The 26478-nt window shown below is 33.1% G+C and overlaps 2 protein-coding genes across 3 annotated transcripts in view; one reads left to right on the forward strand and one right to left on the reverse strand.

The window, feature by feature from the left end:
- pik3r3b (phosphoinositide-3-kinase, regulatory subunit 3b (gamma)) overlaps positions 1-26478 on the forward strand; it is a 481128-nt gene that overhangs the window by 322 nt on the left and 454328 nt on the right. For both annotated transcript variants that reach the window (NM_001442184.1, NM_001442179.1), the window contains 1 exon segment: positions 4593-4723. The gene's annotated coding sequence lies outside the window, so the exon portion shown is untranslated.
- On the reverse strand, positions 132-25101 carry tspan1 (tetraspanin 1). Its single transcript, XM_087257584.1, has 8 exons — positions 24981-25101; positions 24771-24833; positions 15674-15880; positions 13907-13981; positions 5575-5673; positions 4556-4702; positions 2801-2884; positions 132-1702 (listed from the first exon to the last, which is right to left on the reverse strand). Exons 2-8 carry the CDS (start codon positions 24825-24827, stop codon positions 1643-1645), a joined length of 729 nt encoding a protein of 242 aa, XP_087113710.1. The 5' UTR covers positions 24828-24833; positions 24981-25101; the 3' UTR covers positions 132-1642.

The following is a 26478-nucleotide window of genomic DNA, read 5'->3' on the forward strand; positions in this document are numbered from 1 at the left end:
GTTTTAATTTATTATGCACTACAGCTGCGTGTCCTGCATTTACCTCCAACACCAATAAGACACACCTGAACCACCTAAGCTCTAAGTAGGTAGCCTATACTAAAACTTGGGCACTAACCGAACTTGGGCACTTTTGCGCTAGAGGATCGAAAATGACATAGGAGCAATTCACATGTTTTAAATGTGTTAGTTTATTATTCTTTTAAAATATTAACAATATTTAAAAGGTTAAAATTAGCTAGTGTTATGTACAGTATATTTTTATATATGCATAGGTCTGCATGATATTGAAATTTTGTTTTCTTTTGATTTATATTGCAATATGAATACAATGTCACCAGATTCTTTGCTATTGCTCAATTTGGAAAGAATTAGTTTATTTAAACTGATTGGAATTATTTTGTTGGAATATGGGGATTATTTTGGATTGTTATTGGGAAGATAGAAGTGAAATATTTTCCTTCACCGTATTCAGGTACAGAAATTAAATAATCTAATGTGAAATGACACGATATAGCCTTCTTTGTATAAATAATTCAATAAATGTATCTTTATTAGAGTTGCAAACAGTACAGTTTCATGTGCCTGAATGCTTACACAGTCACTGGCCTTAAAAACACATGCAAATCATCAACTTTCACTCCATTATGGTTAAACATTTCAGTGAATCCAAAAATGCTCTGTTTTCTGAACTGTAGCTTCTGGTAAATTGTAATCCCACCATATAAACTCAATATTGCACATCCTGCAATGTGACTATTGTAAATGTGTACAATTGTGATTTCAGTGCTAAAATGATCATTTAGCCCTAGTTTTCGTTTTTCTCAATAGAATGATATCTAATGTTATAAACATAATCATTTTCTTTTAGATAAGTAGACAACAGGGCAGGCAAACTATGTGGAAACCTGAAGAAGCCGCAAAGGAAATTGTGTGAATATTGAAATCAATGCAAATTTAGTGTGGTTTAAGCCCTGTGTAAATGTGATTTGACTGTGTGTGCTGGAGTTGTAGTGGGAATTTCATAATGATGCAGACCACCAGAGAGAGTGTTTTAGTAGAGTGAGTTACAATGTTTGTGCATGAATATTATTTCCACCTCTTCATTCATTTATTTTGATCTACACTGTCAAAGTCATTACAAGGAGAAACTGGATTGACTTCACATCATGTTGCATTTTATTTACTGTACATACCAAAAAAAGCAAATGATCAACCTCTCTCATTCACCAAATATAACATACTGAAAGTAGGTATATTTTTGTATGGTGCAAAGTTATTTATGCAGTATTTATGACAATCTAAGCCAACACTTTTTTTCTGTATGTATAAGAACAGCTTGTGTGGGATGAAGCGTTTCAGTGCAAAACAATTATTGTATCTCAATGCCAATAAACTGGATTCATGGTTATAAAAAGAATTGAGGCATTGCATTGCATACACAGAAAGAAAATAATTATTTTTTTTACATCACATCCCTTTTCAAAATCAAATAACAATTTTATCATCCACTTTGCCTTGTTAAAATCGTACAAATTCAATCTTTTCATCTAATCAACAATTAATTTCATAACATCTACAGTATTGCTTCCCTACTTTGAATCATAAACAAAAAAATGCATTCATAATTCTAGTAAGACTTTCAGGTTTCTTTTTTGTCCAGGTAGCAATAGAGATACATAGCCACTCCCATCGCAGCCAACTAGAAAACAAAACACATTATTATTTGAAGGTAGTGTACTACATTGTACACATTGTTTAAAGATAATTAAAATGAGAAATAAATGAATTAATGATTAATCTATTTTATTATTATTATTATTATTATTATTTTTATTTTATTTTATTTTATTCAAGACCAGATGTACAACATAGTATAATATTGGTCTGATGCATTGCAACTTAGATTGTTGGGATTTTTTTTTTTTTCTACTTCCTGATACATGACTTTTGCATTCTAATTCTTAAGATGTAAACCCAATGTTACTTAAATTATATCTGTGACTCAACTGATTGTGAAGACCTGAAATGACTGAGTATATAATCATAAAGAGATAATGAATCATGACACAGGTGAAGGCTCATGGCCAATACATTTTTTTTTTCTCCTGTTTTATTATTAAAAAAATATATTGAGTGCCAATCATCTTTGCTGCTTGTCATTTAAAGGAACTTTGGTCCTTGCATCAAACCTTGGCATGGTAATTTAATTGAATCATTTGAAGGTACACTGTAAAAAAAGATCTGTTAAATAACAGTTTCCATATTTTTTTTATTTATAAGTGTTGGTTTATGGTTCTGAATAGCATTATGGGACCTTGATCTCTGCTCTGTTGACTTTTAATGTTAATTTTAATTCAACTCTACAATGTAACAAAATGACTTTTATTGACATTTTAGTTGTTGGAAATTATATAATGTATAAAAAATTTAAATAGAGAAATAAAAGTCACTTTTTTGAGCTTTAAAAGGTTAAAGTTTGTTGGGAGAAAGATCAAGGTTCTATAATGCAATTCAAAAGCATAAATAAATCATAAAATAAGAAAAACTGCTTAATTACACACACACACACACACACACACACACACACACACACACACACACACACACACATATATATATATATATATATATATATATATATATACATTGACGTGCATAGTTTGTGCTGGACATGCAAATTCCCAAACTTGTGCTACCCAGTCATGATGAAGGCAACAGTCAAATCCTGAGAGCTGTTCAATTTTATATACCCAATGTATTCGTTATTGTAACAGCATGATGGATGCATTATGTTTACCTCAATGGCAGTGACTCCAGCAGCTATTCCTCCTACAATGTTGACATTCATTTTGGTGTTCTTAACAATTCGTTTAAAGCAGCCCTGGGAAGAAAACCAATATCAGGCGAAAGGGCCAAAATCACATACTGCACTGCTGTAATACACATGGGCGTGGGGACCATCAGAAATGTGACGGGGGGTCACATCTATATACCTTATCAGCTTGGCTCATGAATATGAATTAGATGGCGTTTTTGTCTAGTAATTTATATAGAACGAATGGTAAGCCCTGTGGGCACTATAGTTATGGTGCTGTCGTGACATCATCATTTTCTAATAGTATATTAGTTGTATATGTTTTTTTTTTTTTTTTGCAAGCTGCATTTCAAATACAGTTGTTATTCAGCTGTAACACATGACGTGTCATAATAACAAATCCCTGACTTGGAGGTATGATTTTTTCAGGTGCACTTGAATGCAACATTAATCACATGTCAGTATGGCTCAGTCGACTGGCACCAAAACAATCGTGTCCAGAAGCTGTTTTCCTTTCACATGCTTTCAGAATGATTAAGTCATCATCATCATGCTTACATGGAAATCATTTTGAATTATGAAACATTAAACATCTAAAAATCAATATAATATAATATAATATAATATAATATAATATAATATAATATAATATAATATAATATAATATAATATAATATAATATAATATAATATAATATAATATAATACAATAAACAGTTAAGGCCAAAATTATTCATACCCATGGCAAATTCTGACTTAAAGTTACTTCATTTAACCAGCAAGTATTTTTGACCAAAAATGTCACAGACTACTTCCAAAAGAAAAAGAGATGATGTACAAGAGGCATCATTGTGCAAAAAAAAAAAATAAAAATACAAAATGTCAGCTTCTATTTACGTTTGAACAAAAACTTTAAGTCTGAATTTGCTAGGGGTTCACATCTCATAATTATGTTTTTAAGATAAAGTAATGTTTTAAACATTACAAAAATTTCAAATGAAAAAAAACAAACAAACAAAATGTAATAGGTATGTATAGTTTTGAGTTGTCTCCATATTGTCCTTTTTATCTCTCCATTTTTATATATTTCCTCAATATGTCAACAGCTTTAAGAATGACTCCGAAACATACATATGCCTGAGTCCATGTTCACCGAATTTATCTGTAGCTGATTTTGTTGTATACACTATGTTTCTACAGCAGGTTCACAGGTTGAAAAGCAGGTTTACATGTTGAAAAGATGCTTGTGTTTGTGTATACATGATGTGATGATAGATTTTCACACATATAAAACAGTAAAATACTTGTTAAGTCATTTTCAGAAGAGATGAAGCTGATGTGTTGCAAAAGCACTATTTATTCACAAAGAACATTATTTTCTTAGGTACTGAGAAATGGCTTTAAAAGTTCAAAATAAGAATATCATAATTTTAAGCATTATTTTTTTTCCAGAGCTCTATTTAAATAATCTTTTTTACTGTTTAATATTCACAGACAGTCACAGTCCAAAATGTGATTAGGTGAACAGCACTTTTGATTTATTTATGCAAAATGTTTCCAATTCTCCTTTATATAAATTTAATTTTATGACACAATTCCTTGATTCCAGTCATATATGCACATGTAGTAAATCATATACAGCAGCTACCTAACAGCTAAACATGCCCAAATCTTTGCTATCTTTTCCAGTTTTACAACTATTTTCTACAATTTTGAACAGTCTTTATATGTTTCTCACCATAACTCTGCTGTAATCTGCATTGTCCTCATCACAGGGGAAGAGCTCAAGACCTAAACAACAAGCAGGAGGGTAAAGTTCTCCATTCTGCATATAGTAATAGGATCCAGAGAAGTCGGTGTAGTTGTTAAAGCCACAGCACTGCAACTGTTTACACACAATGAAAAGGTAAGAACAATATATATTAGTGCTGGGTTTGTCGCTTCCAAAAAAATATATAATTTTTACATAATATATGTGTGTTTGTGCTGTTTATTTATTATGTGTGTGTGTCTATATATATATATATATATATATATATATATATATATATATATATATATATATATATATATATATATATATATATATATATATATATATATATATATATATATATATATTTATATATATATGTGTGTGTGTGTGTGTGTGTGTGTGTGTGTATATATATATATATATATATATATATATATATATATATATATATATATATATATATATATATATATATATATATATATATATATATATATATATATATATATATATATATATATATATATATATATATGTATGTGTGTGTGTGTGTGTGTGTGTGTTTGTTAACTTGTTAACATTAATGCACAGAATTTACTAACATTACATGAATAAATACTGTAATAAATGTATTGTTATTGTGTGTCTATATACTAAATATGCACAGTAAACAACACACATAATGTGTATACAAATACTAAATAATCTAAATACAAATATATATCCACAAATATGGAAGGACTGTTGGTGTAACACATTTACACATGTTCTCAATGTTATACATGTTTGTATTGATCTGCAAAGTTTTCATTAGGCTGTCAAATTCTAGGTAGTCTGTTTAGTAAGCTAATTTTCACATTTAGAGTCAGCCCCCTCTTTAACTGCTGTTAAGGGCATTTTTGGCCAGGGAATTTGACATGATGGATTAAGATTATTTGACCACTGAAAAGCCTGAGGCACAGATCAATTGTAGTGAAAGCATTTGGTTGACCGTGGCTTACTGTGGTCATGGTTGAGTTCCACAAGTTTGTGAAGATTTGATTTTTGCCATACTGCTCCTTCAGTCCAGGTATGGCCCACAATCTTAGAAAGATCTCAGCCTTACAAAATCACAAAGACAAACAGGAAAACAAGAGGATTCAGAAAGAAACTTGCAAATATTTAGACATACTTTTGATTTTAAGCAACTACTGTGCGGAATGTCAACTTGCAGTCATTAGATTATTAGCAGTCTTTCAGATTTGAGGAATCATTACCTGGAAAACCCTCTGTTTTTATCAACTGTTTTTGGGCCTGATTTAGAAAGGAGGTTAAGTAAAAACTCAGAGTATTTTAACCCTGAAATGAGAGAAACTCTGGATCAATAAAAAAAAGCAGACACACAAGTGCACTGTTAAATCTATTAAAACTGATAAACGTGTTTAAAAGTTAAGAAAATCGTATAAACATCACACATTACATTACTTATTTTATTATACTTAAATATTTAATTATTTTAAATGTAAAATTACGCATTAACTTGAGCAGCTGTTTTCCCAAGCTAACTGTCTCCGTTTCACTGATGGCTGCTTCTTTTTAAAAATATATACACTCATATTTGCTATAACGTTGCATGATCACATCAAATTCAGCTGGAGAAAGAAATGGTGATCTCTTTTTTTAAGATGTTGCCATTGTCACTCGTAATATCTGGGCTCCATTGATCATGCCTTTTTATAGTCACGGTGTGCGCGCTTAACTCTGAGTTGGTCTACTCAAAGTTGATTGACCTAACTCAGATCCACTATTCTGAAACCGAAAACTCTGAGTTTTTAATCTCTCCATAAATCAACTCTTTCAAGTTTAAACTCTGAGTTGTTTAAACCTCCTTACTGAAACAGGCCCCTGGTTACCAACATTCTTTAAAACATTTGCTTTTTGGTTTTCAACAGCAGAGTAAACATATGGTTCGTGGGTGAACTATCTCTTTAATATTTGTTAACAGTTTTTCTTTACTAAAAAGTAATTACTTAAAAAAAATAATTGACTTAAAAAACATAGAATGTAACTTGAAACTGCTGAGTTGATGAAAATAAATTTTTGTAACGCATATATTTTTCCATACCTTTTATTCATACCTTATTTGTAATCTAAGACCATGTTTACATCTAGTATTAAGAAGTAACCAAAAATGTTAAACACTCAGATGCAACATTGAAGAGAAAGATCAGAAAATATCCATACAAAACTCCTTAAACTTTTAACGAAATCAGGAAAGTTTTCGAAGTGGCTAAAAACTACATTTAAAGACAAGGTATTAGGGGAATCTCTCCCTCATTTGCTTTCTATTCAACTAACCAAAGTACATCTTAATATCAGGTGTACCAGGGAGTCCACTAATATTAATTTGAGAGCTTGTTGACGTTTAGTTACACATTTACATCCAAAAGGGCCATCAAAATAAACTAGAATCAAATTCTGAATTGTTGGCACGGAAACAGAAAACTAATTTCACCATTGTCTCCACAATGCTGCTAGCAATGACATTTATCATGGCTTAATGAAACAAATAAGGCTGTAGGCAATACATGTATTGTTCCACAGTGTTTTCTTTTCTACTAGTCAAGAATGTTTACACACAAAATGATACTTGGTTATCAAAAATTTTGATTTTTTTTATAATGAAATATTTTAGAAAACATTCTAAGTGAATGGAAATTATAGGCTTGTCAATGTTGCATTGACAAGTTCATATGTTAGTTAATTTAGTTAGTTAACATTAACTAACAATGGCTAATGCATCTAAAGCATAAATAAAATAGTAAAAAGTTTTGTCCTGTAATATATATTTTTCTAATGTTCTTGACAACAATTAAGAACAGCTCTGTTTTTAATAACCAATTCTATGCACTTTATTGGCATATTTTATTTTAATAATGTTGTTTTATTAACAAATTAACACTAGCTCTTTTTTATTTATTTATTTTTTATATAAACAAGAATTTACTTTTTGGGTTTACATTTAGGATGTTTAAACAAATCATGCGTTTTTTTTTTAAAGTTTATAGTCAGATTTTAAAGTAAGCTTACATTGGTTAATGTTAGTTATAACAGCCTAGTTACAAATCATTTATTAATCATAGTTCAACATTTATTAATGCATGTTATTCCATGGTCTTTTCAAATTCTTGATTCTAATTGGCTGGAGAGTGTATTATTTTCGTTGAAATGCACTGGTAGTTTCAGTTTTGATCACAGTTTGAAATAAATGTGCTTCTCCCAAATGTTTGTAGTTACGAAAGAAACTAAGATTAAGAATTTTTAAAGCAAGAATATAGGTTTTTTAAAGTCAAATTTGTTTGTTTCAAGGCAGCTTATGTGTAAGGCTATAGCACGTCTTTAAAGGTTTCAGAAGCTCCAGGCGGTCAGTGACAGCTCAACAAACAGCTTCTCATCAAGAGAAACTTTGTATTGGGCAAACTAGCTCAGGACCTGCTGCTGGATCTCACCTCTTGCATCTTTGTTGTTAAAATTTGATATATAATTAATCTTTGGTGTATCTAATGGTCAGTATTTGGACTTTTGAACATATTATTTGTTCTGAGGTGTATTTCTTTTTGGCAGATCTTAAGATAATGTTCATAATTTATGACTGTAAATAATGTAATATTACACTGATGTGTAATGTGACTGGAAACACATTCCAGGTGGGACTGAGAATGTCTTATTTGTCCACCTGTGATCAGATTAATGAAATTGCATCTTAATTATGTTAGCAGGTATAAACAGTGTGCATATGTTCTCTCTGTCTTTCTGCCTCCCTGTCACTGCTGATTCAGTGGAGGGACTAGCAAATCTAACATGTCAAAGCTGACAAAAATACAAACAAATATTGTGCTGCAAAGAGCAAAACTAGTTTAAACTTAGGCCTACTTTGGCAAATGACCAAGGAAAAATCAGGATAATCAAGGTCATAAGGTCCTTCGCCTCAACATTGTACTTTAAAATTCTTTTAACGCAAGACAAACCATTGATTATCCCTTACATAAATAACAGTTCCATATTTATATTATTATACTAAACCAAAGTTGTGCTTGTAACATTAGTTAAAGTGTGAGTTAACAATGCACAACTTTATTTTCATTAACATTAACCAAGATTAATAATTACTTCAATGTGTTATTCATTGTTTGTACTAGTAATTAACATTAATGTAACCTTAATGTAAAATTAAACCTTATTTATTACGCTCCTTTTTGCAAGATGTAAAATAATTCTCTGATGTCCCTAGATTGTTTTTGTGAAGTTTCAGCTCAAAATATCCCAGGAATTTTTTTTATAACTCTTTGAAACTGCCCTTTTTATGCTTTATTCGTAATTGTGCCATTTTGGTGATTGAAGCTTTAAAATCAAATGAGATTGTGCTCCCAGCCCTCATTTTAAAAGAGGGTGGAGTTACAAATGCCTGTATGTCAGCATAGTAGCAGATTTAAAAACAAGACTTATACAAATGAGGGAGAGATCAGCACTAATGAGCGGGGCTTTCCCCCTCTGATGACATACAAAGGGAGAATGTCAATCAAAGTGTCTCTGTTTTTATTATGTGTGATAATAAAAAATAAAATTAATAAAATTATACCATTTGAAGCTGCTTATATTCACAGACTGTTCCCACACAACTGTGTTTAAACCCCTTATAAAAGCAATTTTTGCGTTAAATGTCCCCTTTGAATAAACTTTCACTGCTATGAAATGCCAATCAGTGGTAAAAACAACTTTCCAAGGTTAAGATGATGTCCAAATTACTATTAAACTAAATTAGGCTGCATCTAAAGAACATTGTTCCATATGAATTGTGCGCCATTCTTGTCTTCCTTCTCATACATTTCCCCATCTGTCTTATTAGTTGGAATTTGATTAATAAACCCAAGATGAGTTTCAGTCACACAAGGACTCGGTTGCTAAGTGTTACACGTGTGCATGTGTTTGCCAGTAAAGGAGGGGTCATCGAGACTGGTCTTCAGCACAGCAGGCCTGCGGGGATGCGCAGACAAAACACAATTAAAACAGCTCCCCCTCCTGCCTATGAAGCACTGGAAGCGGCACAGATCAGTACAGTTATTACACACAAGCTAATCCATCAATGTCTGGAGGAATTCCCTCACAATCTAGACAGGACAAAGCGCTGGAAGGCAACCGAGCGATTGCTAATTGCTGATCTGAGACCGGTGTGTTTGGCGCCGAATGTCATTTATAACATCAGCTGAAAATAAGAACGTAAATTTAATGCACTTCTTTTTATCATAATAGCGATCTTTAATTTAAACAGTGAAAATGGTATTGCCAAACGACACCGCATCAGCGGAACGTTATTGAAATGGGGGTGATTACGTTTTGGATCACACAGTAAACAGCTGTGACCAACTAAACATTAAAAGCGCAATCTCTACCACGACTTAGCTTATTCCGTAACAATTTTACATATTAATGCAAACATGTAATGGTATTCAAATTCATATTGTGTGATTGTTATGACTTTGTGAGGCCTATTTCTTATCGAAACCACAATGGCGCAGCTGCTCATAGACTTGCGCATGAATTATTAAAGCGCCAATTTCTTCTGTCAGGATAATAAATAAATGAATGGATAAAAGTGTGATGGTGACAAACAGAACATTAAATGGGTATTTGCATGCTTAATGTTCCTCCGAACGATTTAGTCCATCTATAATTCACAGGAATGTCCTGCACTCTTCTTTTCTGGTGACTCCCCAGTAGCATTAAGCGCTCGGGCTTGTTGATGAAGTACCACGTTTCATTCAGATAGCTGTATAAATGATGTTTCATGAACAAACTGATTCTACGCTTGCGTAAATACCTAGAAGACCATTTTCAGTCCCAGTGGAGTGGAACCACAATTACCAAATGTCACAGTTATAGCCTACAGTGTGGTCCATATGCATGAGTGAAAGGGCATCTGTTTAGGCATCTTTTTTTATCATTACAAGTATCTGATGAATAGTTTAATAGTGTACTGTAATAATGAGTAAATCTGAGCAACACCTATTATTTCAGTTTTTTTAACATGAAGTAACCATTTTAGTTTTATGAAGTTTAACCCTCACGGAACCGGTGCATATTACACATGAACATTAAATTCAACAATAAAAAAAAGTCTGCTGTTTATGATACTAGACTTTTGTTATACAATCAAATGGCTTGTAGTTTGCTTTGAAGACGGGCATGGCAACATGCTATAAACAGAGAAATAAGCAACATTTTTAGTGTTTTTTTTTTTTTTTACTATAGATATGCTTGCCAATTTTCATAGATTAATTAGAAAAAGGTTTGCATTTGCTTAACAAAAATCGATTATAGAATTGCAAGCTTTAAATCAGAATTAAAAAAAAATATGTCTGTTGATATTTATGTAATAAGAGCTCTAAAAATATGCTGGTTATAAAATAAACACCCTCAAAATTAATGTTTAAAAGTTATATAAATATATAACAATTCTGTCTGGTTCTCGAATCTGATTGGCTGATAGCTGTGTGATAGTCTGCAATGACAGCATTCGTTCAGCCCCCTCACCTTTCTGTATTACTCCTTCCACAGAGTGACAACTGTAAACTCACTACAGTTTGACAATTATTGCAGCTGTTGAACAACATAATATATTTTAGAGGCTTTTTTAGTCGAGAATGTAGTTGTTTAGATTGCATCTATGCAGTTTAAATATTTGTGAATTCAGAGATACAGCGCGTTGGCATCCATCAGCCTGTCATTCTAAGCAGAGTAAAGATGGTTGACGTTCTGCCACAAGATGGTGACTGAGACCGCATATTAAGCCCTTAGAGGAGAAAAACTATAAAAAGTGTAATTTCAAACTATAGCTGATCAAATCATTCTAAAATGGGTAAGTGACTTTCTAAGTCATTCTCTCTCTTTTGTATTTTGTATTGCTGTATTTATACCATAGACATATTGTAGTGTTTGCTTTGCTCTACCCTGTTTGGGGTTAATTATTGTGATATTTTAATTGCAACAGAGAAATACTAAATGTCTCTTGACTGATTGGCATTTCATGCTTTTCAGCCTTAACTTGAGCAAAATCACCTGTTTTGTCATCACTTTAGACATTTAGCTAGAGAATTATTCAAATACTAGCTCTAAAGTGATGTTGGTTAAATTAGCAACAGTTTCTGTTGTCAGCTGCAGATGTGAATGAATGGCAGAAGAAAGTAGTTTCTCATAAAAAAGAATATTTGGACTCTCCGTGTTTGATTTTCTTTTTTATATACATGATTATGCCATCGAACTGTATAAATGCATTTTCACACTTGTAACAGTGCGGTATGGCTGCCATATCACACTGCTACTCATGTGATATTGCATATATATATATATATATATATATATATATATATATATATATATATATATATATATATATATATATATATATATATATATATATATATATATATATATATTAGTGCTGTCAATCTATTAAAAAAATTAACTAATTAATCACACTATTTTTTGAAAATTAATCGCGATTAATCGCATTTAAAGGACTGAAACTTGTAATTTTGGCTATTCAAATGGAAAATTAATGTAAACACAAGACAAAAACTATCCGGAGCGACTCCCTTCAGATTCAGCACGCATGATTGCGTTCATCAAATTTGCTTAAACTAAGCATTCTAAAGTATGGCTGTATTTCACAAGGATTCTGACACAACAACGCGAAGCATACGCTTTCGTTGCGTTTAAAGAGGAAACACTTCAAACTTAATGACACATTTGAGGGCTCATCTGACAGCTCGCTACTTCATTTTACTCTTACATGGACACCAATACTTCGATTTTTAATATCATTAAGATAAAACTCTTATTAAGAGTCTACCATGTAAGCAGCGATTTTTGATTATCTTAAAGGACCACAGAGTAACAAAATGCTGAGTTTTTTTCTTTCCTTTTGCCATGCGGTATCAAATTCCATTAAAATAGTTAAAGTTAAAGTCGAAAGTTAAAAATTACACCCCAAATTGCATGAAACTCTGGAGAGCCTGGTGATGCGACATTAATTGTTTTATACTGAAACTTGCCTTCAAAAAGCGCTTCCTTGGCCTTATCCATATTTCTTTGCATGTTGAACACACGTCGGCCACAACAGGAAATAAAGAAACCAGCAACTTCGTTAATTGTGTTAATTATTTTAACGGGTTAATTATTTTAAATTAATCGCATGCGTTAACACACCAATTTTGACAGCACTAATATATATATATATATATATATATATATATATATATATATATATATATATATATATATATATATATATATATATATATATATATATATATACTTCAAGTAAAGATTAGCTTTGTTATGTTATTATTTTCTGTTTTACACGCGTTTATTCTCACAAATGTAATTCTATATAACTTCGTCATTTTTCAAATGGGCTTTTTTTTTTCAAGCAGGACATATCTTTATAAATAAGCTGTATATCTGAAGTCGTAAAAAAAAAAAAAAACTCATTTAACATGTAAATGACTATGGTTTTATGGTTTCAGTTAACTATAATTAAAGCAAGAATATCCGACCTTGAATTAACTTGGTTCACACCATTAAATTGCTTAATTAATTATTGGTAATAAATAATGAAGTTAAAGAAATTAAGAAATGCTATTATGAACATATTTAAGAATTAAGGAAAATAATGCATAACTTTATTTAAATTAAAAACATGTAATTATTATTTCTGATTATTATTTGACATATTAGAAAACTCTTCTTTCTTTCTTTCTTTCTTTCTTTCTTTCAGATTTTAATTTATGTATACTGTTAAGTCTGTATACAGTACAATATAAACATTCCTTTTCTCCCTAAGTTTATATATTTATATGCTTTAAATGAGATTGCTGTCTGTTAAATGGAATTCAATTTTTTTAATTTGCCCTAAAAGGCCTTTGTGTTCTTTAATTAAATGGCATTATTCTCTTAACAAACCCTCCATAACTCATTCAAAGTTGTTGTAATTATTATACATTTCACTAAATGGGTGAAGCTCTGTATGTAAATCGCCTGTTTTGCATATAAAATGCCTAAACGTCAATATTGTAGTGCAATAAATTGCTCAAAGTGAGAGTGCTGGCATAGCGCCTGAGGCAATCTGGGAGTTATTAAGTGGCTGAATGTGCTGGAGCCATTTCAAACCCCCTAATTTAATGATGGCCAGAGTATGATGGGAATTTACATGCAGCAAAAAGGAAAAAATAGACAAAGAGTATTGGGGGATGGGGAGGATTGGCAGAGAGGTCAGTGGTTTGGATCAAGACTCACGTATGAGGAGTAGACCAGGGTTACTACTGCAGCTGCCACCTCAGCAATGCAAATGATCAGGACGATGGAGAAGAACTGATGTATTGAAACAAAGAGAGTGAACTTACATAGAAAACTTTACAACATTATTTTTTATATGGAATTTGATATACAGTTGAAGTCAGAATTACTTTAACAGAAAGATTTGTTCCACACATTTCTAAACTCATGTAGTTTTTAACAAATTTCTAATAATTGACTTTTATAAAAATCATGATCACAGAACATAATATTTTACTAGATTTATGTCAAGATGCCACTATTCAGCTTAAAGTGCAGTTTAAAAGCTTAACCAGATTAATAGGCAAATTAAGGTTATTAAGCAAGTCGTATTATAGCAATTGTTTGTTCTGTAGACAATTGAAGAAAACATTTGCTAAAGGGTGAATAACAATATTGACCTTACAATGGCTTCCAACTGAAAGAAAAACAAATAAGACTTTCTCCAGAAGAAAAAAAAACTGAAATACTCTAAAAAAATTTCCTGCCCTGTTAAAAATAATTTGGAAAATATTTGAAAACTTCCAGGAGGGATAATAATTCTGACTTGTAAGTTTAGGAGATGGTTCACCAAAAAGTGATATTTTTCTTACTATGAATATCAGTAGCTACTATCAATTTCAAAATATCTTATTTTTGTTTAAAGGGCACCTATTTGACCCCTTTTTTAAGATTTAAGATAAGTATTTTGTGTCTTCAGAATGTGTCTGTTAAGTTTCAGCTCAAATTTTAGTACACCAATTATTTATTACATGTTTCAGAACATTGAAATTTACTGCTCTGAACACATTGTATCTGTTTTTGTTGCCTGTGTCTTTAATGCTAGAGGTCCCTGTCAACCATTCCTTTATGCCTGTCAGTGTGTCTCTATTACCATCAGATAAAAAGCACAGTGACAGACATGAAGGAAGTGAATCTCACGTAAAGTTTGTGAGAAATACAACAGTGAGAACTTTCCTAATGATTATTTTATGTATTTGTTGTGGAGTAAATTTAAAATTTTTGATAAGTCACACACAATGTTGTTAAAAAATTCCTGGACACACACACACATACACACACACACACACACATACAACGTGTACATTTAACTTTGCACTGTTTTTGCACGGCAAATGTGACCTGTTAAACCTTAATATCCACTGCTTTGTCGATATCTGTTATGTTAAAGTACAAAATAAACCTAATTTAAGCGTCCACATACTTGGATTGAATCGTCTTCTATTATAATTGTACTGACATGCGGCTGTGGTAATAAAGATGGTAAAATTGCTGTAATTCATTGCAAACATGCACTGTTTTATAACATTTTAAACTTGTAAAACTCATTATTGATGATCACAGAGAGCTGAACAGATCTTTTTTTACAGTTGCTTTGCGCACGTCCTGTCTTGTTGATATGATTATTTGTGTTACTACGTAGATATGTTGTTATGTGGCTGTCAATCAATTCGGTGGGCAGGGAAACCGCACTCCTACATCATGTTACAGTGGGCCTCAAAATGGGAGGAATTTAGATTTTATTTTAACCTCATTAAATTTAAAAAAATCCCTCCAATGATTGTGGAAACACTATACCTACACACATTTCTGTCCAACAGCTTCCAAAATAAGATTTTTATTATAGGTGCCCTTTAACAGAAAAACACTTCGGAAGGACTTGATTATTATTATTATTATTATTTTTTTTTGGGTAAACTATCCCTTTAATTAAAGGAGTGCTCTTACCATTATAAGAAGGCATTTGCTCTCTTTTTGAGCTCCACAACATCCAATCATACCAAGCCATGTCATGACTGCGCCAATACAGATGCAGAAGATTCCCACATTGACGTGACTCCAGATCTTGTCATTAAAGGGTGGTAAAATGTTCATAAAGGAGGTTTCATACACAGTCGCCCATATCCCTACGGTAGCCACACATATGCCCGCCAGCTGTCAAAACATCACAACCTCAAATAATCAGATAATGGATAGAATAACTGTCTTCCCAATAACTGAAATTGTTTTGATGGGGTTCTGCTGCAGTACTCCTGATGTAAGGGTAACAAAAATCAGTTTTAGGGGCAATATTGCCCGCCAATTGGGGAAACCCAATAATATTTAAACACCTTTATTTCTATTGTGCTTTATACAGTGTAGATTGTGTCAAAGCTGGTTATATGGATGAATGAAAAAAGGATTAAAGCAGTATTTCAGTTTGTATGATATATTTAGCTTATTAAACAAGTAGCAGTGAAATGTAAATATACAACAGTTCATTCTGGTTCTAGAATCTGATTGGCTGAGAGGTCATTCTATTTGTGTCACCCCACGTTTAGCGTTCCTCACTGCGAGTGCCATGGCAGAAGAGTTAATTCACTATATTTAAACAAGTACTGTTGTTGTTGTTGTTGCATCACCAGTGTATTTTTACAGACTCTTTAGGTGAGAATGTAGTTGTTTAAACTTTGAACTGGCATATTATTTATGAGTGCAGCACTTGTTAGTTTATTTATTTTTTGATAATTTTGCATTCTGATGTGTGAGTCAGTTCTAGAGATTTTTATATTGAAAAGGCGCAACAAGTATTGTCATTGGAAAGCACTGTAACTGTTGAAAACTTACATAGCTTTTCTTAGTGGACATTCAAACTAATGCTTTATTGAGATGAGATTATTGGTTTTAAGATACGCTTGACTTAAAAGCCATGAACTTGAACTGCAGTTTGGCACTTTCACTTTCATTCAGTTACATTTGGTTTTGGTTTGATTAGGGGGTTTACATGTTTACATTCGGAGAGCAGCATTTATAGTGGATCTTTCAGTCCAAAATATTGTCGTGATATTAACGCACTTAGTAACTAAATAATTTTGACTAAGGTATGTCTTTAAAAACTAAAAGAGTACTGCTGACGACACTAACTAACTTTGTCATCTAAATAAACATAAACAAGATCACTGATCACACACTTACCAAATCCGTAGAGACAGGACAGTCAACTGATTTCCAACTGGAACCTCGTCCTTTTTTAAAAGAATTCGAGTGACAAATCCGGATTTTACCATTTCCAGATTCAAAAAGCTCAAAAAATGATCCTTATAAGCACATTTTTGTTGCTTGTTAGCAGACCACTTTAAACCACACATGTAGGTCCACATGCAATCAGTGCTCTCATCGTGGAAATCAAATTGGAAACAAAACCTTCATTGCGGCACATCTATAAACTCAACAATTCTTCTTTCACTTGTTTTAATTACGGTGGGCAACATAATGTGGTGTCTTTCTGCTGTCTGAACACTGTATCAGGTAAAAACAGTTTTAAAGCTATATCATGCATATTAATGAAGTTGCACCTCCTTCACAATAGACGGTCTGATTTTTCGGTCTGGAAGTCATTCTCATGAATTAATGCTGAAAACTCAATGACGTTACATTGTACAGGCACAGTGATCTCATCGCTGTGATGCAGCTTCAACATTTTTTTTTTTCAAACCGGAAGAATGAATTTGCTTAAAATAACGCAAAAACAAACAATTTTCACTTAAGTGAAATCTGTGTCCAAATACCGTTTTTAGCAACGTGGGAGACATGTATAACTGCCAACATCTCAAAAATGTGTTTTGTTGTTTTGTGACCCTTTAATACACACGTAGCTGTAGAGTACTGTAGGAATATACAGTACTCTACATATTGCAACTAGTCCTTTGTTACATTTTATGCGATGCTACATAGGCTTTTGCTCATCTGTTAAAACTGTCTACAAAACATTTGAATCTGTGGTAGAATTAAGGGTTTTTAAGACATACTGTGGTTGTTTCTTTTAATTTACACACTTTTGCCTTCAAAGTGTTGTATAGAGGCAATATCATAAGTCAACAGCTGGTGTTGGTTTAATTTTACACAATAATGCTAATACATTTTCTTTTGGAGATGATTGTTAAGTCAAATTGAATGTTTGGATAAATTCATTTGTATTATACAGTATGTGTCCGCATACTGTAATTAATTACAGAAAGAAAATCACTTAACAGCCCCTAATTAATACATGAACCACTTATAACACCAAGCACTTTTGCTCTGGTCAGCACTTTCATTTTCAATGTTCATTTAGACTTTAAAATACACCCATAATTATACAATGAATTTAGAAAAGTATATTATTTGAATATGAACAGGATCAAAGACATTAATGTGACCAGCAATTGTAGATTACAACATTTTGCTTCTTTCTCGCCAAACTGATCTGATACTCTGTAACCTAATCAGAAACACACATTATAGATTACCTATATATTTCAGTTCAAGAAACATCATCATACCTCATGCTCAAGTTATTTTGCTGTAATTTCCACACATAAAAGCAGTATGACCAGAAGCGAATATGTATCATTTGTTGTCTTGTGGATTCAGCTCATATCGTTTGCATTTTCCCATGACCTTTTTGTTCTCACCATTACGTTATACGAAAAAAAAAAGGCCCTGTATGGATTTCCTATTATTACAGGAGTGTACCTGAGTTATGTGTGCTCTGCCATAGAATAGGTCATTTGACAATGGCAATGGCTCAATAGAAAACTAAAGGGTGCCCTTAATGGCCACAAGCCTGCAGCATTAGGTGCTCGATTGCTCAATTATGTCACTTCCAGGACTTTTTCAGACAGTAGCCCTGACACATAACCAAGTCTGTTTATGACATGGATCTCCTGGGGTGATGAGGTATGCACAATATTTTTTGTCAATCTGTGTCTTCAGACGTAACACCATGGTTGCCTTATTTAACGGTGAGAACAGGTTTATTCATCGCCTATTTTAAGTGATGTCTCCAGGCAGAGCGAAATCAAAAGGTCTAAGCCCCAGAGCACACTTGGTGCTGGTTTGGGTTAATGAGCGGGATGGTGTCAGCATGTTAATTCGCATTTGGTGGCATAACAATCTCTGAAACCTGATACGTTCTGTCAGACACAATCACGGCTGTCAGGGCAGCTCACATCCAACTGACAGCCGAACAAGAAACACTCAATAGCCCTTCCTGTCAACGCTTCTATAATTTTTTTTCCAACATGCGAGTCATTTTCATTTGATCAGTTCCCGTTTGTGCTCATGGAGCTTTGGGAATAGTTGGGATGCTTGATAATGGACAGCTTTTTATAATGGACACACCTCTACGCAAATAGATTGTGACGGGTGTGTTACTTTAGACTTCTTTTCTTCAGAATTTGCTGCTGCTGTGCTATAATTATTTCTGGTGTGTGTGTTTTTTATTTTAAGTGAGTAATGCATTGATAAAATGCCACCATGCGTGGCATAATATTGGAAATGATGTGTCAAAGGAAGATTCTCTTGAAGACATTACATGGGGAATCAGATTATGAGTAAGGGTAAGATAAGGAAATGAAATAGCACACTGGAATAAAACTGATTAGACTTGGGCAGGGGAGGAAAATGAGTTGGATTTCCATGGTATTACACGGGGAGTTACAGAGAACACTGTGCAAATTTGTGAAGAATAACCTGCATGAAGAATGTGCAGAATAATCTTCAGCTTTAGTTTAGTATTCAGAAAATTGAGAGCTGTCTTGGTGTGTGTGATCTGTTGCTTTGCTGGACTCACAATTCTGTCATCATTTGCTCATTCTTAAATTATTTTAAACCATCATGACTTTTATTCTATTAAACACTAAAGAAGCAGAACGGTGGTGAAGTGGGTAGTACAATCGCCTTACAGGAAGAAGGTCGCTGATTTGAGCCCCAGCTGGGTCAGTTGGCATTTCTGTGTGGAGTTTGCATGTTCTCCCGGTTCCCTCCAGGTGTTCCTGTTTCCCCCACAAGTCCAAAAAACATGTGGTACATGTGAATTGGGTAAGCTAAACTGTCTGTAGTCTATGTGTGTGAATGATTATTCATGAGTGTTTCGCAGTGATGGGTTTCAACTGGAAGGGCATCCGCTGCGTAAAAGATATGCTGGATAAGTTTACGTTTCATTCCGCTGTTGCAACCCCAAATTAAAAAAGGGACTAAGGCAAATAGAAAATTTATTAATTGAATATTTTGCTGCGTCTGAAATCGCATATGCCCATACTTTATAGTACACTAAAAACAGTATGCGTGCCCAGTAGTATGTCTAAATTCATAGCATTTGACAAACAGTATGCAAGAAGTACCCTGATGACGTACAACTTCCGGCAAGATTATGAAGTGCACATCCAATGACACTATGCTATCCCATGGTGCCACATGAATTGACGCAACTGACGCAGGTACGTCCATTGATGATGAGAAATAGCAGATGTAGTGCGTTCATACTGCTCACTATCATACTGTATAGAACGTACTTTTCTAACAGTCATGTAGCACATTCAAAGTCAAATGTAGTATTCGAACGCAGCCTTGTTTTTCCTATTATGGAAGTCAATGATTACATGTTTTCAGCTTCCCTCAAAATATTTTCTTTTGTGTTAAACAAAAGAAAGAATCGTGTCTGAGTGGGTTTCCTCCTGGATTTCTGGTTTCCCCCCTGAGTTCAAAGACATGCTATATAAGTTAAGTGGATAAACTAAATTGGCCGTAGTGTGTGAATGGGAGAGTGTGTCTGTTTGCCAGCATTTAGAAATGCACTCCCTGCTGGGTTGCGGCTGGAAGGGTATGCGCAGTGTAAAAAAATTGCCAGAGTAATTGATGGTTCATTCTGCTGTTGTTACTACTGATAACGCAGAGAATAAGCTAACAGAAAGTGAGCGAGTGACTGATTGAGAAAAAAGAAGCTTATAAAGGTTTGAAAACACTTGAGGGTGAGTAAATATTGAGTACATTTTCATTTTTCACATCCATTTACCTGTACAGATCAAATCAATGTTGGGAACTGTTTGAGTGATATTCTATTATATATTACAATCAAGACGCATAGCCATTCAGACACAGCTTTGGAGGCTGTTTGAGATGCATATTAGCAAATTGGAAATGCAACTTGAAGGTTATAAAGGTTATTGTAGCTATATGGGTGCTCATTTTTTTCTTGCAATTGAATGCATTGGCCTAAATTCCATATAAAGTAGACAATAACATGTACTGAGATCACCTGAATGAAGTAGTCTCAGTCTAATTGAAAACACACTCTGGAGCAGTTACTTATAGTCACTTGTAGTCACCAAAGCAATCCAAACCATTCATTCATTCATTTATTTTCTTGTCGGCTTAGTCTTTTTATTAATCCGAGGTCGCCACAGTGGAATGAACTGCCAACTTGTCCAGCAAGTTTTTTTACGCAGCGTATGCCCTTCCAGCCGCAACCCATCTCTGGGAAACATCCACACACACATTCACACACATACACTGCGGACAATTTAGCCTACCCAATTCACCTGTACCACATGTCTTTGGACTGTGAAACCGGAGGAAACCCACGCGAAGGCAGGGAGAACATGCAAACTCCACACAAAAACGCTAACTGAGCCGAGGTTCGAACCAGCGACCCAGCGGCCTTCTTGCTGTGAGGCGACAGCACTACCTACTGCGCCACTGCCTCTCCCCAATCCAATCCAATGAATGAACAAATCAGGCTTCCTCACAATGTATGAAGAGATATTGTACATAATAACTACATTATACATTATAAATATATTGTCTGAAAATAGCAGTGTTTGCTTTGCTAATGCTTTAAGTAAAGGCCTATACATAAGAACAAAGAAAATTGATTTTCAGTCAAAACAACTGCCCAAAACATAAAAATACTGACAAAGCCTGGATTCTTGTTAAAAAAAAAGATAAAGTAACAACAGCAGCTGCTAAGAAAGCCAAAATAAGCCCATAAAGCCACAATAAGATCCATTCTGGTGCATGACTGACATGAGTGGAATGCAGGAACATAAACCTGCGCATTTGACCAAATCTTACTGGTAAAAATATCCAATATACCAAAGAGTTAACAAACCTTTGTATTTTGTATTTTCTAATCATTTGTTTCAGCTGATGAATTGAAAAGTCGTTAAAACAATGTCCGGTGCATTCAAGTAACTCGTTCAATGGCATTGTACCAACCTTTGATAAATAATAGAAAATGCAACAGGGTTTGTCAACTCTCTTGGGCATAATGGATATTTTTTTATCTGGAGGATTTGGTCAAATGGGCCTGTTTATGGCATTCCATCCCAAGAGGACTTAAATGCATTATATGATTTGTAATTCTATAAAAGAGATAAAAGCAATGTAAAATCAAAGTAACATTTATGTGGTCGCTTATATATGCCCTGCATCTATAAGTACACCCCCCACAAATCTCTCATTTAAATTAATATTTTCTATAGGATGCTTTACAATGTTATATTTGTGCATATACATTAGATTAGTCAGTACTGAAGCCTAATCTGGAGCTAATCTAACATAATAATTTACAATAATGATTCAAAAATCAATAGCCAATTTTTATGGGGAAACAATATTAAATATTTTAAAATTATATATTTTTTTGCAATATTTTATATGAATTTAAATGTATTATCTTTTAATTTCTAAAGATGCTCTGTAAAAAAGCAATGTAAAATCAAAGTAACATTTATGTGGTCGCTTATATATGCCCTGCATCTTTAAGTACACCCCCCACAAATCTCTCATTTAAATTAATATTTTCTATAGGATGCTTTACAATGTTATATTTGTGCATATACATTAGATTAGTCAGTACTGAAGCCTAATCTGGAGCTAATCTAACATAATAATTTACAATAATGACTAAAAAATCAATAGCCAATTTTTATGGTGAAACAATATTAAATATTTTAAATTAAATTTTTTTTGCAATATTTTATATTAATTTAAATGTATTATCTTTCAATTTCTAAAGATGCTCTGTAAATAAAATATTATTTTATTAAATATATCCGTTTAATAAATCTGTTTTGTTCAAATACTCTAATATATATTACCCATATTCACTGAAAAATGTATAAAAATATTCATTTTCAAAATGGGGTGTACTTATTTATGCTGAGCACTGTATCTGAAATGTATAACATAATGTAAGTTACTGTATGTATTTCAGAAATGTTGCAAAAACGTACACAGCGTCCATAATTTACTCACCCTCAAGCCATAGATAAAAATGTATTCCTTCAGATAAACACAATCAGAGTTATATTAAATAAAACTTGTCTCTTCCCAACTCTGTAATGGCAGTGGCCATGTTTTAAAGCCTCAAAAAACACACTCTTTCATCAAAAAAGTAATGAATGACAACAAATAGGAAAGAGAGTCAATTTAAAATGATTGGTAAAAAATTGACAATACAAACGGGGAATTCCACCATGCTGGCATAGATAAAAGAACCATTTCTGATAAATGTTGAATATGTTGAAAGTTGAAATGTAAAATAAGTTTTAAAGCTAAATGTTTTTGACGTATTAGAAAATGATCTTGTGGCTTTTTGCCCTGCCATATTTGTTGTCTCATGAACATACACAACAGTTGTTGGTAGTCCATTATAACGTTTATAAAGTTTTAATTGCAGATAAGGTTTTTTACAAAAAATGCATCTCTTCAAAAGAAAATTATTATGAAATCTTTTCGTCTACAAGTGGAAAACTTTTTATGTGGGTTGCATGAGGTTTATTGAGCTTTTTGTACAAAATACTGCCATTGTAAAGCTGAGAAGATATTATGGAATAACACTCTGATTTTGTTCAACTTGAAAAAAAAAGAGAAAAGAATAGCACATACACCTAAGAGCCAGTGCATTTTGGGATCATTTTTAATTTTCAGTGAATTATTTCCCAGTACTGGGTTGCAGCTGGAAAGGCATCTGCTGCATTAAACATATGCAAGATTAGTTGGCGATTCATTCCACTGTAGCAACTGCTGATAAATAGGGAACTTAGCCTAAGGAAAATAATAAATGAATTATAACAATTTACAGTAAAGTTCTTTTAGTTAATGATAGTTTATGTATTTCATAAACAAGCTATTAAAGCTATTTCACACATGGCACTACTATTTTGTAGGTATAATCAACATATTTCTAGTAAAATAAAGAAAGTTCCTTTTAAAAATAAATTAGTTTAAATTTTGTTGACCCACAACTTGATTTTGATTCACTGTCAGACTTAAGACGGATTGACACTGATTAATTTATGCCTAGATTTTTTCCAAAAAAAGAATAGCATACCTATTCATGTATTTCTCATTTATCTGCCTTTAATTGACACAGAATGAAATCTTTGCAGAAAGCCTTGACCCTTTGTTCCGTATAACCTACGTAATGCCAGTTTTGTCCTCTACAGACCATGACAAGTATCAAGACTGATAAGTCAGTTGCAGATCAGATAAATTGTTCACCAAATAGAAAATAACAGTGTTCTCCTCAAGCAATGCTTTAAATGAAATATGGCACTCGCTTATATATGCTTCCCTTTGTTGGACAGTCTTAAAAATCTCCTGTCCTACCAAGCAACCCAACATACCCATCATTTCAACTGCTTGCAGGCTTCAGTTCTCAAACAAAGTGGCCGAGAGCAATATAATGAGATGAAAATTGTTGCATATGAGCAAGCGCGAACACTTTACTCACGTTCACACTTTGCCTGTGATTATCAAGACTTCACCATGAAGCATTTTCTAATGGACTCATGTTATCGTTTTACATTTGTTCAATTTATGTGTGTACCATGCACGTTTGTTGTAAAGAGGAGAGGATAAATTATTAGTTCCTCATTCGGAGGCAGGCTGAATCTATTTCATTCTTTACACCCCACATAAAAGTCTCAGTCAATAAATAAAGAAACGCAATTATTCTTTCAAACACCCCTCTCGCTGCACTCAAATTTATACATTTAATGAGGAAAAAAGGCATACTTACGCAGATAAGCAAGTTGAACATGACCATCAGAGCTTTGACAAATGTGAAGCAGCCCATTTTAATCTGTAATGAAGCGATAGATGTCAATAAATCACAGCTGAGCTTTGATATTTTAATTCTCTTCAGTGCATGCATCCACACATAATATACAGTATGTTGTAAGTGACTAATTAAAACTAATTGTGTTTTGATTCCGTAAAAGCAACCCACCTGTTTTGATCCAAAGTGCAGTAATAGATCTAAACTCTGTGGAGTGAGTTGGCAAATGAGCAATATACAGGGGAAAACACTGAAGAGAGATTAAAATAAAGTAAAGGAGACACGTTCACAGGTGATTTGGGAGTGGTTTGCATGTAAACTAGCTGGTTAGAGTGGCTTTAATGTGGCTTGTGTGTCATACGACTATAGCTTTGCCCTGCAGTCAAAGTGGTTTCATTGTGGTTTACCTCCATGATGTCACTTCATAATCATATGTGGTATATTTATCATAATCTCCAACACAGCATGATACTGTTCTATGTACTTTTTAATATAAATAACTATCCAATTTAAAGCCATTTATTATTAATAAATGACACCAATTTGACCCTGCAGTGTACTTTTAATGCACCTGTTAATTCTGAGATTTTGGACTTTTTGGTTTTTATTAGTATTTATTGATATAACATCTGAACTTCCAAAAGACATTGGAAGTGTTTTTCCTCATTTGTATCAATTTGAGCTTGCAGATTAAATTTTAATGCATATGTTCAATGTTATTTTGTGTGGAGTTTGCATGTTCTCCCAGTGTTCGCGTGGGTTTTCTCCGGGGGCTCCGGTTTCCCCCACAAGTCCAAAAACATGGTGTATAGTTGAGTTATGAAAGCTAAAATTGTCCATACGCGTGCTAAGGAATGTGTATAGATGTTTCCCAGTGATGGCTTGCAGCTGGAAGGGCATCCGTTGCGTTAAACATATGCAGGATAAGTTGGTGGTTCATTCCGCTGTGGCAACCCCTAAAAAGGGACTAAGCTGGAAAGAAAATGAATGAATGAAGGCTGATTTCTCTTTATAAGTTTTTTTCTTCTGAGCCATACTGTATATTTTCATGTTTAAACAACTTTCATACATCAAACTTTACTGTTTTATTTGTCTGTGTTCTTAATAATTTTACTAAGTGATGCATATAGTATGCCTGATATAGCATTTTTACTCTACAAAAGATTCCGAACATGATTTGTCTGGCTGTTCACACAATTTGTGATGTGTGGAATGATAAAAAAATGATCAAGTTTTTAAAACCAAGATGCATTTAAAAATAGTATTCATGAATTTGGTGTTAAAATTGTTCAAAGGTCTAAGAGTATCCAGAGACAAAAGGTCAAGCAGAGAAAAGGACAAAACATGGACAGTCCCTTTTTAAAGGTCGACTTTGGTCACTTCATATCAGTAGTACACATTCTTTACTGTCCTTTGTGTGCTTTCCTTTGTTCTTTTGTACTGAAGCAAACGGTCATACCAATAGAGGGCAGTATTGCAGTGCAATGGCTCTCAGCTTTTATGTCTTCACTGGTTCACCATTGTGGTATCTGGATACTTGGAGATGATTGATGGTCCCTTAGTGGAGGAAAATGTCTTTCTTTGTCCAGTTTTATCCATGGAAAAACAACACAAAGAGCATAGAGATATAAAGTTCCCCAGAAAACGATTCAAAGAGCATTCATACAGC

Source organism: Danio rerio, chromosome 6 (genome assembly GCF_052040795.2).
Source record: "Danio rerio strain M-AB ecotype USA chromosome 6, GRCz13ab, whole genome shotgun sequence".
Classification (NCBI taxonomy): domain Eukaryota; kingdom Metazoa; phylum Chordata; class Actinopteri; order Cypriniformes; family Danionidae; genus Danio; species Danio rerio.

Bases quoted from the DNA above. Each gene is read 5' to 3' on its own strand.
- tspan1 (XM_087257584.1), bottom strand. From the start codon at position 24,827: ATGGGCTGCTTCACATTTGTCAAAGCTCTGATGGTCATGTTCAACTTG. The intron at 4,703-5,574 runs GTAAGCCACGGT...GTGTGTAAACAG, and splicing joins GGAACTCAACCATGACCACA to TTGCAGTGCTGTGGCTTTAA. The intron at 2,885-4,555 runs GTGAGAAACATA...TTTTCTTCCCAG, and splicing joins CAGATTACAGCAGAGTTATG to GGCTGCTTTAAACGAATTGT.